Genomic DNA, 16,485 nt, shown 5'->3' with positions numbered 1-16,485 from the left:
CACCTTCATCACTGGAGTGGGAAGGGGACGACGGACTCACACAGGTCCTCACCTGAGCTTGCACACTGCACATGGGGAACCTTGGGAGCCTTAACGGTGCTTGTGCCCGGCTCCATCCAAAACCAGTTAAATGAGGGTGGGCCCAGCAATCAGGGTTTGTTGAAGAGATTACCTGGAGACTTGAATGTATCAGTAAGGTTGGCATCCACTATATAGTATGTTTGATCCAGTTGATTTTTGTCTTTCCCCCCCTCCCTCCCTCCCTCCCTCCCTGTGTCCCTCTTACCTTCCCTTCCTCCCTTCTTTCCTTTCTGTGCCAGTCTTGGGACTTGAATTCAGGGCCTGGGTGCTATCTCTGATCTTCTTTTGCTCAAGGATAGCACTTTGCAGATGAGGGAGTTTGAGAATTGTAGTTTGGACGGAGACCCTTTAATAATAGAATTGCATTCCTTTAGTTTGTAAGTTGCCAATTTCAGGTAGGCTATAGTTTCTAGTTTGTGCTTCAAGAACCAATAAGACTATAGTTTGGACAGCTCAAAAAGGGGGAAGCAAAACATTGATAATTTTTAGTTAGAAATTTTATTTTTATGAAATCTACTGCACATCGATGCATCATCAATTATTTTGTTGTTGTTTTGTGCCAGTCCTGGGGCTTGAACTCACGGCCTGGGCACTGTCCCGGACCTTTTTTGCTCAAAGCTAGTATTATACCACTTGATCCACAACTCCACTTCTTGCTGCTTTGGTGTTTAATTGGAGATAAGAGTCTTATAAACTTCCTGCCCAAGACTACTTTGAACCATGATTCTCAGACCTTAGCCTCCTGAGTAGTAGCTAGGATTACAGATATGAGTCACTGGCACCCAGCTGCTTTATTAATTCTTAAGATTTTCTTTTAAGTCTTGAAATGAGAAATGATGAGCAAAAGCCATCATTTTCCTGAACTTTAATGGGGTAAGTAAGTGTTCATAGCTATAAAAAATTTTTTTCACTTATAAAATTCATTTTAATAAAATACTTTAAAAAGTAGTCCAGGGCTGGGAATATGGCCTAGTGGCAAGAGTGGTTGACTCATAAACATGAAGCCCTGGGTTCGATTCCCCAGCACCACATATACAGAAAAAGCCGGAAGTGGCGCTGTAGCTCAAGTGGCAGAGTGCTAGCCTTGAGCAAAAAGAAGCCAGGGACAGTGCTCAGGCCCTGAGACCACGCCCCAGGACTGGCAACAACAACAAAAAAAAGTAGTCCAATGAAATTGATTTTGAAGAGTAGATGGTCTTTGTATCTGTTTTTCTTTTTTATTTTTTTTGAACTCTATGCCTGGGCACTGTCCCTGAGCTCTTCATCTCAAGGGTACTGCTCTACCACCACTTGAGCCACAGAGCCACTTCCAGTTTTCTGGTGGTTAATTGGAGATAAGAGTGTCATAGACTTTCCTGTCTGGGCTGGCTTTGGACCGCCAGTCCTCAGATCTCAGTCTCCTGAGTAGCTAGGATTATAGGCCTGAGCCACCAGTGTCCGGCTGGTTTTTATATCTTAACATGCTTCTGTGTGTGAGACACTCACTTCCACATTTGATTGCCCATAATAATTGTATGTCATATCCATGTTTCCCTCGTGGAAATTATATCATTGAGTGTGGACACTGTAGCTTTGTTATGGCATTGAGCTAGACAGAGTCAAGGCATGCATTAAGGGCATTCACATAACAACAGAGGAGCTACTCTTTTGTCCCTAAATTGAAGCAAACCTAAAGTTCTTTACATATATTCAGTGATCAGTGAATATGATCAATATGAACAAAAAGACTAATATGCACAAACAAGCACTCATCATTCTATAATTTTGTAACACTTTCCCCTTGGTCTCTGACTTCAAGGGAGAGAGAGCTCATTTGTTTTATTTTCTATCTCCCTTTGCCTGTGGTTGGATGAATGCAGCCAATGGAAATTTTTAGGTTGTCTGCCTCTTGTTTATGGGTGGGTCCACACAAAGGTGCAGAATAGTCTTTCTGTTTCTTTGCATCTGTGTAGTAGGGTCAGGCTTCCTTACTTCCTGGTGAGCAATCTTTAGCTAAAGTAAAAGGAAGGCCTTCTAGGTTTATCGAAAATATAACTTCTTTTTCCTACAGGCTTCTCTTAAATGGTGTTGGGAAGTGTTATTTCAGTTTATCTTGGCAAAAAGAAAAACTCAAAAAAAGCTCTATAATATTTGAAGCTTTGGCAAATATTTGAATATTTGGCAAAGGTTGGTGCTGGGATACTTAGCTATTTTGAAGCAAAATGCTGACAAGGAAGGCGTTTTCCTCAGTGATTTGTGGCATAGTCCTTTAGTACATATGGAGCTTTTTTTCTTTTTATTGTCAAGACAATGTACAGAGGGGCTACAGTTACATACTTAAGGTAAATTCCCACTATCTGCCTGTTGAGAAAGCTCTAAGGCAAGAAGTAAATGTCAGATGATCTGTGATTGATAGCAGAAGCAAATGCAAACAGCACAGTGGAGGGACTTACCCTTAGTGTAGGAGTCATAGGATTTTAACAGATAAAGACCACCCAATGTGAGCTCGTGACTTCAAATTCCACAGACACAGGAGAAAGCCAGAGCCAGGAGCAGGAGGGAGAAATCACAAAGAGTGGAACTAGATTTCCTTAAAACTCAAGATAATGATTTATCTGATAGGGAAAATGATCTAAATACCTGAGATAGTTTGAAATAGACATTATTAACATAGGCAAAAGGGAAATTCTTACAAAAAATTAAAATGGAATTGGAAAAGAAGTAAAGAAAACTTCTAGAAATTGGAATAGGGTCAATCAAACATTCCAATGGTCTTATTAAGTAGCAAGTAATTAGGACCTAAACAGAACTGATCAATTAATGCTAAAGTTTCCTTTATTTTTTTTTTCATTTCTTTATTGTTAAAGTGATGTACAGAGGGGTTACAGTTATTATTCTTTGTTTCTTTTTCACTATGCCCGAAGTGCAACATAAAAACATGGAAATGTAAAGAGGTTAAGAGACATAAAGAGGAGGAGGTAACCAGTGTGACAAGAAATGTACTCATTACCTTACATATGTAACTGTAACCCCTCTGCATATGACCTTTACAATAAAATTAAATTTTACAAAAGAGAGAGACATATAGAATAGAATGAGTCTATTATACACCAAAATGGCTTTGTAGACATTCAAAGCAAATGAAAACAAAGCTATTATTAATTAAATAAAATAAGAGTTTATCACCAATTGGTCCTTGAAAGGGTAAGATGATAAGAAATCATAAAAAGCAAATTGGTGAAACTGAGCTGCACTGATTATATAAACTAACAGTAATTCCATATTGGGCATTCCAGTGGGCTGAGTGTTCCTATGTTGGAAGTGATTGTATTAAGAGGTAGGGTCTTTGGGCATGATGAAGTCATGACAGCTCCACCTTACCTTTATAAGGAGCAAATAGACCAGTGTTTTCTTTCTGCTGCATGAGACAAGAAGTCTGCAGCCCCACAAAGGGCCTTCACCTCCCCACCCCCTGCCTTGGCAACACATTCAACCTCCAGCTTCCGAACTGCAAGAAATAAACTTGTAAGTCAAGCATTGGCTTGGCTCATGCCAAGCTCATGCCTGTAATTTTAGCTATGCAAGGTGCTGAGATTTGAGAATCATGATTTGAAGCCAGCCAGGACAGACAAATCTGAATGACTATTATGTCCTTGGAATCATCAAAAAGCCAGAAGTGGAGATGTGGCTCAGGCCTTGGGGGAGAATGAAAGGCCTTGAGTTCGAGCCTCAATATGGGAAAAGGAAGGAAGGGAAAAGGAAATAAGGAAGGAAAGAGGGAGAGGGGGAGGAAGGACGGAGGGAGGGAGGGAGGAAGGAAGGAAGGAAGGAAGGAAGGAAGGAAGGAAGGAAGGAAGGAAGGAAGGAAGGAGAAAGTTGAGATCTCTGTTTTGATTACAAGTTACCTACTCTATAAGTACATTTTCAAGTTAAGAGCACTTCAGATGAGTTTACTAGACCATGGTAAGTTGGGGGATTGCTTACCATGCCTGTAGATTTGTATACATTCATGAAACCTAATGAGATTCTCAAAATTTATAAAACCAAGTAATAGGCTTGCAAGAATACCATGGATCTTGGTGTGAGAAGATGGTTTATTAACTTGTAGACATAGTTAGCCAGTCCTAGACAAGTTAGATGTGAGACATCCTGCTTCTAGACAGTCAGTCCTGGGAACTGCCCACACAGATGTTCACTTTCCATGTGCAAAACTGTGCCCACAGCATCATTCATAGGAGGAAAGGGAAGTACCCAGCACTGGAGAATGGTTTTAAGTCAATTATGTTGTATCCATTACACTATATGTAACCTTAAAAGTGAGGGAGTAGTTGCTGCATGTGTTTTTAGAAGGATTAGAAGCTTGTAAAAACAATGTAACAAGGAGCAAAAGTGAAGTGTTTTCTAAAAGCAAGAAAATATGCACAGTATGATATTTTTTCTGTATTTTGTGTGTGAGTGAATGAATATGTGTGTGTAACTGTGCCAATCCTGGGGCGGCTTGAACTCAGGGCCTGGGTACTCTTGAGCTTTTTTGCTGAAGGCCAGCACTCTACCCCTTGAGCCACAGCTTCACGCCCAGCTTTTTAAGTGATTAATTGGAGATAAGAGTACCATGGACCTTCGTTTCCAGGCTGGCTTTGAATCACAGTCCTCAGATCTCAGCCTCCTGAGTAGCTGGATTACAGGTGTGAACCACCAGCATCCAGCTTCTTACTGTATTTTTAAAAGACAGAATAATGCTCTATCTTGCTTAGGAATTTTTCATCCATTTATAGTGAAAATGCCAAGAAAGTCAGGGAACGAGGAAGCGTTCATTGGAGTGGGCCTTCCTGCCCCTCCAGCGCTGGGAATATGCTTCCTGAGGAAGACCGAGGTGGCTACCCATCACCTGTACCGGGAAGGTTTTCAGGTAGCTGGTAGGCACTTGTCAATCTGTCTTACCGCTTGCGTAGTGTTGCTGTTCTACAAAAAGAAGCTAGTTTTTAATACCAGGTATAAATACAAAATGTTAACATAAAATGAAATATGAAATAAGTCTTCATAGGATCTCATTCCAATCCATATTTATAATAGTACTTTTAAGGTATGTTTTGAAAAACAAGTTCTCGCTCTCATTGCAGTTTCCTTAAATGCAAAAAATCTTTTTATGTTACACTAAAAAATAACTTGCCATTCATGTGAGTTGGACATATTTAGTTAATTTATGTATTTATTTAATTTGTTAATTCACTAATTTGTTTAATTCACAGGTCAGTACAGGCTAAAATGATGATTCCTAGTGACAAATCATGACAGGAAATTTAGACACATTTTCTCTTCCTTTTGAAATTGTTTCCTTCCTTAAGAATCTGTGGCTAACAATAACATTTCTTATTTAAAAAATAATTTTGAGCAGGGCATTGGTGAATCGCACCTGTAGTCCTAGCTACTCAGGAGGTTGAGATTTAAGGATTGAGGTTCAAAGCCAGCCTGGGCAGAGATGTCTGTGAGACTCTTATCTGCAATTAATCACAGAAAAGGCTGGAAGTAGAGCTGTGGCTCAAGTGGTAAAACACTAGCCTTGAGCAAAAGGAGCTTAGGGACAGCTCCTAAGCCCAGAGTTCAAGCCCCAGGACTGGCAAAGAAAGGAAGAAAGGGAAAAAGGAAGGAAGGAAGGGAGATTTTTTTTGAAAGAGCATTTAACCAGGAAAAATGTGGGGTCATGAAAATGATAATATATCAACTAAAATCAAGCTTTAGCTTTTTAAAATTAATTTATTTATTGTCAAAGTCATGTCCAGCGGGTTACAGTTTCATATGTAAGGCAGTGAGTACATTTCTTATCCAACTTGTTACTTCCTCATTTTATCTCCCACCCCCAAGTTCGTCCCCTCCCCCCAGTTGTACAGTTGGTTTTCAGCATATTTTCTTCTAAGTATTGCTGTTGCAATGGTTCACCACTTACCCTTTGTCTCTCCACTTTGATGTTCCCCTTCCCTTCCCTAGTTCCGATAAACATATATATATATATATATATATATATATATATATATATATAATATGAAACTTATCCTCAATCTTGTGTTGAAATTTTAGTTTATCCCCCAAATTCCTATGAGACAGTAAATTACTTGCACAATCTAACGCAGGGCTTATCTTCTTTCTCAATTGATGACATCCTTATTTTCCTAGTAAATTTCTAGAGCACTCCTAGGCCAATGGAAATAACTACCAGGTTGGCTAAATAGCACCCACTGAAAGACCAACTTTGACATCACTAATGATGGAGAGCTCAGTCCTATGCTGCCATTAGCAACTGCCACTCACAAATGCTTTCCATGTCTGCCACATGGTGATGAGTGCTTTATCTTAACAGTTTACAAGAGCTACAGCCCCCCTCTGTGACTTTGGGACAGAGTCGACAAGGCCTCCATCCAGGTTTCACCCTGCGGGAGGGCTGGTCCCTCCCTCATGCTCCCTGTCTCTCTCATTGCTGTAGGAGAAGCCGTATAAGTGCTCCGACTGCAGCAAGGCCTTCAGCCAGAAGCGAGGCCTGGATGAGCACAAGAGGACACACACTGGAGAAAAGCCCTTCCAGTGTGACGTGAGTTTCCATTCTCTTTTCTTTGCTGGGATCCTCCAATAGCAGAAAGCATGCCCACATGCATGGGCACTTGGTGTGTGTGTGTGTGTGCGGGAGTGTGTGTGTATACGTGCATGCGTGTGTGAGTGTGCATGCGGGCATGTGCAGGTGGCATCTGGGTGTTGAGTTTGTATCCTCTACCATCAGTGTCTGTTACCATCTGTGCTGTTTATGGTTTCTGACTGCATAACCCATGACATCACATTGCAGTTCTTTTACTAACTGTGGTTTTCTAGCAGGAAATAAACTTTGACTTTCTTTAAGACAAGCCGACACTTATTGCAATGCCATGAACTTGTTCTCCAATGGAGTAAATTTATGATGAATTGAATCAGCTTTCCTGTGTCTGCCTGAGTCTTTGACAGGTTAATGGCACTTAAACCAAAGATTTGACTAGTTACAGTTATTATTTATTTTGTCAAATCCAGTGTATTTCCAATATATGTGTAAACTTCTTTGTGTTAAATAAGACTGTAATTTTCAGCTTATGACATTTGACTCAAAACAGACTCATTTGACGTTTTTGTTTACATTATTTTTGAAAGGATAAATACCGCTGTTGCCCATAAATGTAATCTGAGGATTGATTCATTTTGGGAGAAACATGGTTTCTTAACCAATGATGCATTCTTCTGCCAGAGTTTGCTCATGACAGAGTTGTCACGAGTGCTAGGCAAAGCATGAGTGCACTTATTTTTGACGCCTAAATATAAACAAGCATTAATGTAGAGGAAGAAGAAGCACTGAAGCAGTAATATGTGAAATAGCACAGCCGAATCTTTGTAAATATTGAGAGAAACCTGAGAACTTGGTTCCCCGGGCATTTTCCTGTGGATAAAACGTGCAGCTCGCTCTGTCCCTGTGGAAGGGAACACAAACACAAGATGCTTCCTTGTCTTTCTGTGGAACTTCGCTGTTAAGGTTAAGACAATGAAACATTCCCAGTGGGTCTCCTGGGAAGAGCACCCGTATCCACAGTGCACTCCTGTAAGGGAAGGACTACTTGTAGAGAAGGAAACGCGTGCACACAGCACCTTCCTCTACACTGCAGCACTCGCTCTCACTTAGCTTCGATTTGTTTAACTCATGGCTTTTATCGGAAGCATGTTCATAAAGGCAAAAGCGGATTACATGATTTAATTGCACAGCTTCCCGCGCATCTGCTGGGTGCCTGCACATATGCGTTAGTGGTATAGGAGCATCTTCCTACTTCACATCCAACCCATCTGGTATCTGTGTGTTGAATCTTTTTGTAAAGTATTTCCTCAGGAAAAACAGACACAGAACCAGCAAAAAATAGGGCTAAAAGGTGTGACTTGGTTGGTAGAGCACCAGTGTAGCAAGTGTGAGATGCTGAATCCAAATCCTAGTAAAAAAAGAAAAGGAAAAAAGATTGACCCTTCTGGATTTTTTTTCAACTATTTTAGTCTTTTAGCTCTTACATGTATGTTTGCTGCGTTGTGGATTAATCTTTGAATATGGCATAACCTAGAAGCGTCTTCCTGTAGATTGTTCAATCCTCTGAACATCCCTAAAGTACCATGCCATTTTCACACAATATCCAACCCGGTAGTAAATGCAAATGCCAAGTAAATTAGGAATGTAAACGTTGACCATATGTCCTGATGCTATTTTCTTCTTCTAGAATATTGCTCTTAGCTTATCTGTCATCTTGTGTTTTTCCTCTAACACTGTCCTAAACTTGCCACCCAGAATATAAAATAGATGAATGATGATGATAGATAGATGATAGAGAAATGATAAGTAGAATATAGGTAGATTAATGATAGATTTTCTGTATAATATGTATGGATAGTATTCACTCACATGAATCCTCCAATCACTAGAGTCTCACGTAGGATGGAGGCCAAAGCCTTGCTGGGGTCTGCAGGACGTGTATGATCCGCACTCAGCAGCCTCATGGCCTCAGCTTGCTAACATGACCCTCACTCTCGGTCGCACTCCAGTCGCTCGGCCTGTTTATGGCCCCGCACATACTGAGCACGCCCTACATCCAGGTCTTTATTCACATGCTGTTTCCTCTGCCTCAACACCACTCACCACTCCGTGCAGGTACTTATGGCCTGTTCCTGTGTTTATCTTCAGGTGTCTGTCCAGACTAACTTCTCCTGTATCCTCATTACCTTAACTCTTGCCCTAGCATATTCTTCTTTATGGGACATATATCTACCACAAATTTATATCTGTGCTAGAGTTCATCTACTGCAACATGGCGATAGGAATTTGTCTCCGCTATTTCTTGCTCTATCTTCAACCTGTGACATTGCCCCATGTAGGAGCATTTAGTGGCCATTTAAATGAATGAATGAATGGCTCATGCCCACCTCATGCCCACTGCTGGCTTAGAATGAGTAATATTGCTGGCCTTTCTGATTCCAGTCTCATACTTTCCAACTGGCTGCATAAATGATGTCTGGGCTTCAGTTTCTATTTAGAATCCTTGGGATAAAGTTCTATCATTCAAACTATATTGCTACTTTCTTTTCTGATTATCAGGATGTTCAGAATCTGTTTCTGTCCTTTTCTTTTGATTTCACCTGTGACTTCTTTTCAAGTTACTTGTGTAGTGACTTTTAATCTCCAATCTTAGTGAACTAATTCTACTCCCCAGATAAATAATTCATGCCAGCAGTCTGTCTGCATATCTTTTTCCCTTTTCCTACAATATTCTGTTTCCTCAGGACACGATTGATACCACCCTATGTTTCTCTCTCTCTCTCTCTCTCTCTCTCTCTCTCTCTCTCTCTCTCTCTCACACACACACACACACACACACACACACACACCTGTGCTTCATTCTAGAAATTTCTAGCACCATTTCTTAAAGCATGCCCATTCCCCTTAGAGCCATTGGTTGCACTTGTCTACATGACTCCCTTAGCACTATGCTTATGACATAACTAGTATACCTCCTTAGGCTGTGGATTGGTTGTCATCTTATGCCTAACGGAATTGGTAGCCACATTCTCTAGTTCCTGTTTGTTACCCGAAAATGTTTGGAGGAAATTCAAAATACCTGTTTCACAGTATTATAAAATAAAATCAGTTTACCTCCAACCTAGTGTAATTAATTACGAAAATAAAGATTTGTCATTGTTTGATGTATGAATTAATACTAACTAGAAATAGGGTAAAGGTTCAGATGAGACTCAAAAGTGGAAGGAAAGAAACGAGAATATCACCACTGGGCTATATGAATGCTTTCTTGCTGTCCTCTATTTTAAAGTAACTGTAAACCTCCATATATTTGGCTGATTTATACAGAGCAAAATTGGGAATCCTTTAATGATTACACTTTTGCTCTTGAGCACAAAGCTTTCTTTTTTTAAATTTTTTATTATAAAACTGATGTACAGAGAGGTTACAGTTTCATACGTTAGGCATTGGATACATTTCTTGTACTGTTTGTTACCTTGTCCCTCATACCCCCCTCCCCCCTGCCCCTTTTCCCCCCTGAGGTGTTCAGTTCACTTACACTATACAGTTTTGCAAGTATTGCTTTTGTTGTTGTTTCTCTTATTTACCCTTTGTCTCTCAATTTTGGTATTCCCTCTCAATTTCCTAATTCTAATACCAGTATACACGGTTTCCAATATACTCAGATAAGATTACAGAGATAGTGTAGGTACAATCCAAGAAGGTGATACAAGAACATCATCAACAGTATAAACTACAGATACACATGGGATGTTGAAAGTAGTTACAACTGTGATATAACAATCATTTCCATAAAATGGAGTTCATTTGCGTTTCGCCAGTGTGACATCAGGTAGTCAGTTGACATTGAGTCCCCAGCCTGGCTCTCACTCAGCAGGCTTTGGATTGCTCCCACCGAGTCTCCAGTGCAGAGCGAGTGTCTGGGCCTGCCTTAGCTCGCAGCCATTGCCCAGGGTTTCAGAATCTTGCTCACCTACCTTCCCATTTTCACCTGCTTACTGTTGCTGTGATTTTCCCCCATGGGACTCCGGAAACAGACTTTATTTGCTGGTCCTCCTGTAATCTGGTGAGCAGAACTGTCTAGGAGCCCTCTTTAGGTTCTCAATGCCACTTTCTTTGTGGTGTCAGCCAGGCAAATGGGAAACGTAGAGTCCGCTCCCACTTCTGTTTGCCATAAGAGCCCTTGGGAACAGTAGGCTCTTCAGAGGTAATGTAGACTCTGAGCCCAGACTGTCTGGATTTAAATTCTGGAAACAACTACCAAGTTCTATGAACTTAGGAAGTTTGGTTAAGCTTCTCTATCTCTGTTTCAAAAATGGGAAGAAATAAAACACCTATCTGTGTTAAAGGATGGTTGTGAGGATTGAGTGCGTTAGCCTGTGGAAATTGCTCAAGAGTTGTGCTAGACACCAGGGTAGCAAACAAGACACAGTATCCCCTTTCTCAAAATGTTATGTTCTTGTGGATTATACAATTAAACAAATAAATAGCTAATTGCAATCTATGAATACTAGACAGACAAGGGGGAAAGATATTAGCCTCTAAAAGAGTAGTCAGGAAAGCATTCCCCATGGAAGTGACGTTAAGCCCCAGAAAATGTGGGGAGTAATTGGTGTGGAGGAAGCATTTCAGTGGAGGAGCAGCACGCTGGCTGGGAAAGGTGAGAAGCAGGAGGCAGGAGGGGTTGGCGCTCGGGAGAGGAAGGAGGCTGCAGGGTAATGGCATCGAGGGAACCTGGGGATCTCTGGTAGAAATTTACTGTGGACCTGTCTGCCACCAGAAGCCAGTGAAGAATTTATACTTAGTGCACGTTGATACTGGGTTTAAGAGGAGGACAAAGAAATAGAACTTGCTAGGTATTTTAAAAACATACTCTCTGTGCACATGAATTTTAAGGTAGGAAAATGATTCTCTACTTACTTCACTTGGAAATACTTTTCATTGATACTCTCTTTAATTTCTTCAAATTTCCATCATTTGGGGGAGTATTTATTTACACTGCTTATAAGATTGCTCTTCCTTCTCTTTCCCTCCCTCCCTCCCTCCCTCCCTCCCTCCCTCCCTCCCTCCCTCCCTCCCTCCTTTCTTTCCTCATTTGACCATGAAGTGAAACTCCCCACAGAAGCTTTCCTATTTATTGCATATATAATATATACATATACACATTTACATATAGATTATATATGCACATATGCACAGACACTAATATGTTTGTATCTGAACACATATACACACATATACATGTGTACATATGTATGCATATACACACATGTGTGTATCTTTATGCATGTGTGTGTATCATTATGTACATGTGTATGTGTATACACATAAACATATACTATATATGCAATGCTAATGAGTTATGTAATGTTTAAGTAGTTATACAGAGGGGTTTCAGTTCAACATGTCCACTGATCAATGTCATCCCAGTGTCATGCTTCCCCATCTCTTCCACCCATCCCCTCAGATCACCTGGTTCTGTTTTTCCCCTCTCGGCCCTGAGGCTTAAACTCTGGGCCTAGGTGCTGTCTCTGGGCTCCTTTTGCTCAAGCTAGCACTCTGCCACTTGAGCCACAGTGCCACTTCCAGCTTCTTCTATGATTAATTGGAGATAAGAGTATCATGGGCTGGCTTCAAACCACGCCCCTCAGATCTCAGCCTCCTGAGTAGCTAGGATCACAGGTGTGAACCACCAGTGCCTGGAACCTCACTCCATTTTTACATCTGCACATTGAATAGTATGACTTATTCATCCATCCTTCCTTTCCAGTCATCTGCCTTCTAATCTCACCTGTCCTTACAACTCATGTTCTATTTTCTGGTATTTATTTTGTCCAACTATGAACTAGTTGTTCAAAAAAGTTACACCATTTTCATTTTTGCTTGTGTATACCATACTTAAGTGAGTTTGTGTATATTGGCATATGATCTTTTGTATGTATTCATATGCTTATAATTTATAGCTGACTTCCACATCTGAGAGAAAACATGGTTCCTTTGTGACTCTGCACATAATTTTTCAGAGTACTTTTGCAAAGCCAATTTCCATTTTCATTATATCCATTATGATTTTCATAAGTGTTTTCATATCACTTAAGTGTGTCTCATTTTATAAGTACTTCATGTGAATGGATTTTTTTGTGAGTAACATCAAACTTTGAATTCAATTTCATTTCCTTTTATAATTTAAATAACTATGCCTTACATGTTCCTTTTTCATTTTTACTGTTTTAATTATGAGGTGGTTTAGTATAGACTGAGTCAGGTGTCGCTATGGCAGAGATTATATGAAGTAAACTTTTTCTAGCCTTCAATGAAACAAGAGATTACATATATATACATATATATGGAAATGTAATGAGATGGACTAGTGGCTAATAAATTTGCACATGTTGCTTAAAGCAGTGTTAGCCAGTGACATCACAAGCAGAATGAATGGAAAGAATGACTGGTGAGAAATGTCTTGTGTTATTTATGCCATAAGAAGAGGTGTCTCTAGACTGGAAAGTATTTTGCTTTAGAGGTAAATATACCCTCTTTAGATAAGAAAGGTGTGTTACAAGGGTCATTTCTCCAGGGCTGTTGGGGGGCGGGCAAGATAACACTTGCAACTGTATTTTTTTTAACCTGGTGTTAAATTCCATTGTTGCAAGAACAGTTTGGAATAAACATTAGTGCATACTTGATAGCAGTTATTTTTATTATGTATGTGGTGTAAATGATAAGTTGGTGGACCTCCAGTTTTTCCATCTAATATGGTTGGCATCTCTGGGTCTTTCCTAGGTTTGTGACTTGGCTTTTAGCCTGAAGAAAATGTTGATCCGACACAAGATGACTCACAATCCCAACCGTCCCCTGGCAGAGTGCCAGTTTTGCCATAAGAAGTTCACCAGGAATGACTACCTCAAAGTGCACATGGACAACGTCCACAGCCTGGCTGACAGCTGATGGCACCTGGAACACCATCAAAGCATCCTCAGGGGATCCTAATAGGAATCCTAGACTTTTCTCACCTGATCAGCATAACAGAAACTGCTAAAAGGCACTGGCTGGCATCACAGTTCTTATTTACCTATTTTGGACTTTTATAAACACACACAAATTAATAAATAAATAAAAAGGATTTTTGTTTGTTTTTGTGCCAGTTCTGGAACTTGAACTCAGGGCCTGGGCACTGTACCTGAGCTTTTTGCTCAAGGCTGATGGTCTATCTCTTGAGCAACAGCTCTACTTCCAACTATTTTTTTGCAGAGGATACTTTTTTGCAGAGGATGATAAGAGTCACATGGACTTTCCTGCCCAGGGTGGCTTCACACCACAATCCTCAGATCTCAGCCTAAGTAGCTGTTAGGATTACCGGTATGCCCCATCAGTGCCCAGCTTCAAATCTTGACTTCACTAAACAGTGATACCAACGGAAAAAATAATGCTATTGCCATGCATAATACTAGTTCTATTGTTCTTCATATATCCTGACTGTGTTGTCTATCGTTTCATAATGATGTTTGTTAATGTACTTCCCCACTAGACATCATTATATGTGTGTGAGAGAGTGGATATTTGTGTGAGTACTGGTTATTTCTGATTCAGACAGAAATTGTGCTGTCTATTGGCAGATAAGAGTCAAGTGAAGCATTTTTCCAAGTCTCAAGCTTGATAGCAGAATAGATTCTTGCTATTTTGTGTAACAGCTTATCTTTTCAACAGCTACATACAACAAATGAGCTTAAAGAGATACTTAAGATCTGAAGTAGCTATTAAAATACTGTTCATTTTAGAGACTCTTCAGGCACCATTATTTCCACTCCTTGATGGTCTGGAATTTTTCCTAATGGTCTGTGCAAAAAAAGGCAAAAAAAAGCTGTAACACTTCACTGTCCATCAAGTTCATACTGGTTATCTTAAGAAACCGACAGTGTACAAAACACTGAAAACAGTATGCAACACACAAGGAACAAAACACAGAAGCAGAGTAGGTTCTCTGTGCATGGGAGCTGGCCGGGGTAGGACAGTAGTACAGATTAAAGGTGTCAGTGTGCATACATCCCCCCTTGCTCTGACTTTATGCAAACACACTGAACATATCACCCAAGGTGTGATGGAATAGTTAACACATCACTGCTTCATTTTGCAGAAGATGTTTTCTAGAACCTTGGCAGATAATTCTGAAACTCCTGAATTATCCTCAGTCATCTCATATAAGTAGGAATCCAGAATACAAGCACAGGTCTGGCAACTGTTATCCTTTAAGGAAATGGAAGCAAGAGTATAATATCCCTTTAGGATATATTTCAGTGGATTATTTGGCTGCAACATACAATGGACAATTTACTTGAGCAGGTGATAGGATAAAATCTAATAGGTCAAAATAAAGTGACCAAAAACTAGGAAACAAATTAAATAAAATGAAACTCAAATCATGAAACTACTGAAAAGAGAGAAAACATAATTTTAAGGAATTTTGCGGTTATAAAGAGAAAATTATCTGAAGAGATAGTTCTACAGGTTCAAGAAATCTCATTTTAGAATCGCATTAATGGCCAACCCAGTTTTGCAAAGAAACATAAAAGCTCAAGTTAGATCCATAAAGCTTGTAAAAATACTAAATGTGATACCATTTAAAAATACAAATGCTGGGGGCTGGGGATATAGCCTAGTGGCAAGAGTGCCTGCCTCGGATACACGAGGCCCTAGGTTCGATTCCCCAGCACCACATATACAGAAAAAACGGCCAGAAGCGGCGCTGTGGCTCACGTGGCAGAGTGCTAGCCTTGAGCGGGAAGAAGCCAGGGACAGTGCTCAGGCCCTGAGTCCAAGGCCCAGGACTGGCCAAAAAAAAATAAAATAAAATAAAATACAAATGCTGGAATTATAACCTAGACATTAACTAAGCAGTGTGGTTATGAGTAGCATTTTGTATCTGAATTTAAACACTGTATTTTATAAAAAATAAATTTTAGTCTCATTTCTGACTGTGTCATTTGTTTGAGCAATGTAGTTTAGATCTGAAGTGTTTTCCTTTTATCATCACAGTGTACTTAATATCTAAATAGAAGAGAAAAGCTAGAAGATTGAGTAGCCTTGTGGGCCTTCTGCTTTGTTCTTCCAGTGCTGCTTTCTCTGGATTGTGTGATTTCTGTGATGTGTGATCTCAGTGGGATCCTCTGCGCGCAGAGCGGCTGGGAGCTTCCCCTTGAAACCCTGGTGTGGCCACGCTTCCGGCCAATGACCTAGCAAAGACAACATGCCAGCCCCACCCGACCACAGCCCCATCCACAGGGAAACCTAGAGAGGATGGGCTAGAGGTCGAAGGTGCTAAAGGTCCTGTTTTCAAATCACTAATGCCAATAGCAGTCCTTTGAAGACTCTGTATATTCTAACCTTGTACCCAGAAAAGATCCTAAGTAGCAATGGATATAGTAGCATGTGTGTCCTTGAACTTAGAAACTGCAATGGCTTAATGTTGAGAAGATTTTAGGCTTGATGAGAGGATGCAGAGCCACGCTGGGCTACCCAGGCAAGCAGTGCTTGGATCTCCATTCTGAAAGGTTTTGCTTTTCTTTCCTCCTGCAATGTTTCAGCTCCAGCACTTTCTGGAGGAAGAACCAAATTCAGGTGCTAGTGAAGTCGTGGCAAAGTAATTTTTTAATACATTGGTACTATGGGTAAATTCATAATTCATACCATTAAGTATAACCAAGATATCTTTGAATATTGAAATTCTCATTGCACAATCATTAGCTTGTATTTCCTTTGCTGCCCCCCCGCCCCCCGCCCCACCAAGCCCTGCCTTGTCTCCTTTTTTCAAACCTAGGTCCTCTGATCTCAGCCTCCTGAGTGTCTGT

At 40.4% G+C, this 16,485-nt stretch overlaps 1 protein-coding gene across 3 annotated transcripts in view; it reads left to right on the top strand.

Moving 5' to 3' along the window:
* Prdm5 (PR/SET domain 5) overlaps nucleotides 1-13,779 on the top strand; it is a 134,291-nt gene extending 120,512 nt beyond the window's left edge. For all 3 annotated transcript variants that reach the window (XM_048333511.1, XM_048333510.1, XM_048333509.1), the window contains 2 exons: nucleotides 6,539-6,643; nucleotides 13,424-13,779. In XM_048333511.1, the coding sequence (XP_048189468.1) occupies nucleotides 6,539-6,643; nucleotides 13,424-13,588 (270 nt within the window). In that variant the 3' untranslated portion in view covers nucleotides 13,589-13,779. The remainder of the gene's footprint in view (nucleotides 1-6,538; nucleotides 6,644-13,423) is intronic.
* Nucleotides 13,780-16,485: the final 2,706 nt, after the last annotated feature.

Source organism: Perognathus longimembris, chromosome 24 (genome assembly GCF_023159225.1).
Source record: "Perognathus longimembris pacificus isolate PPM17 chromosome 24, ASM2315922v1, whole genome shotgun sequence".
Lineage (NCBI taxonomy): Eukaryota > Metazoa > Chordata > Mammalia > Rodentia > Heteromyidae > Perognathus > Perognathus longimembris.
This window is presented reverse-complemented; position numbering and strand designations above follow the sequence as displayed.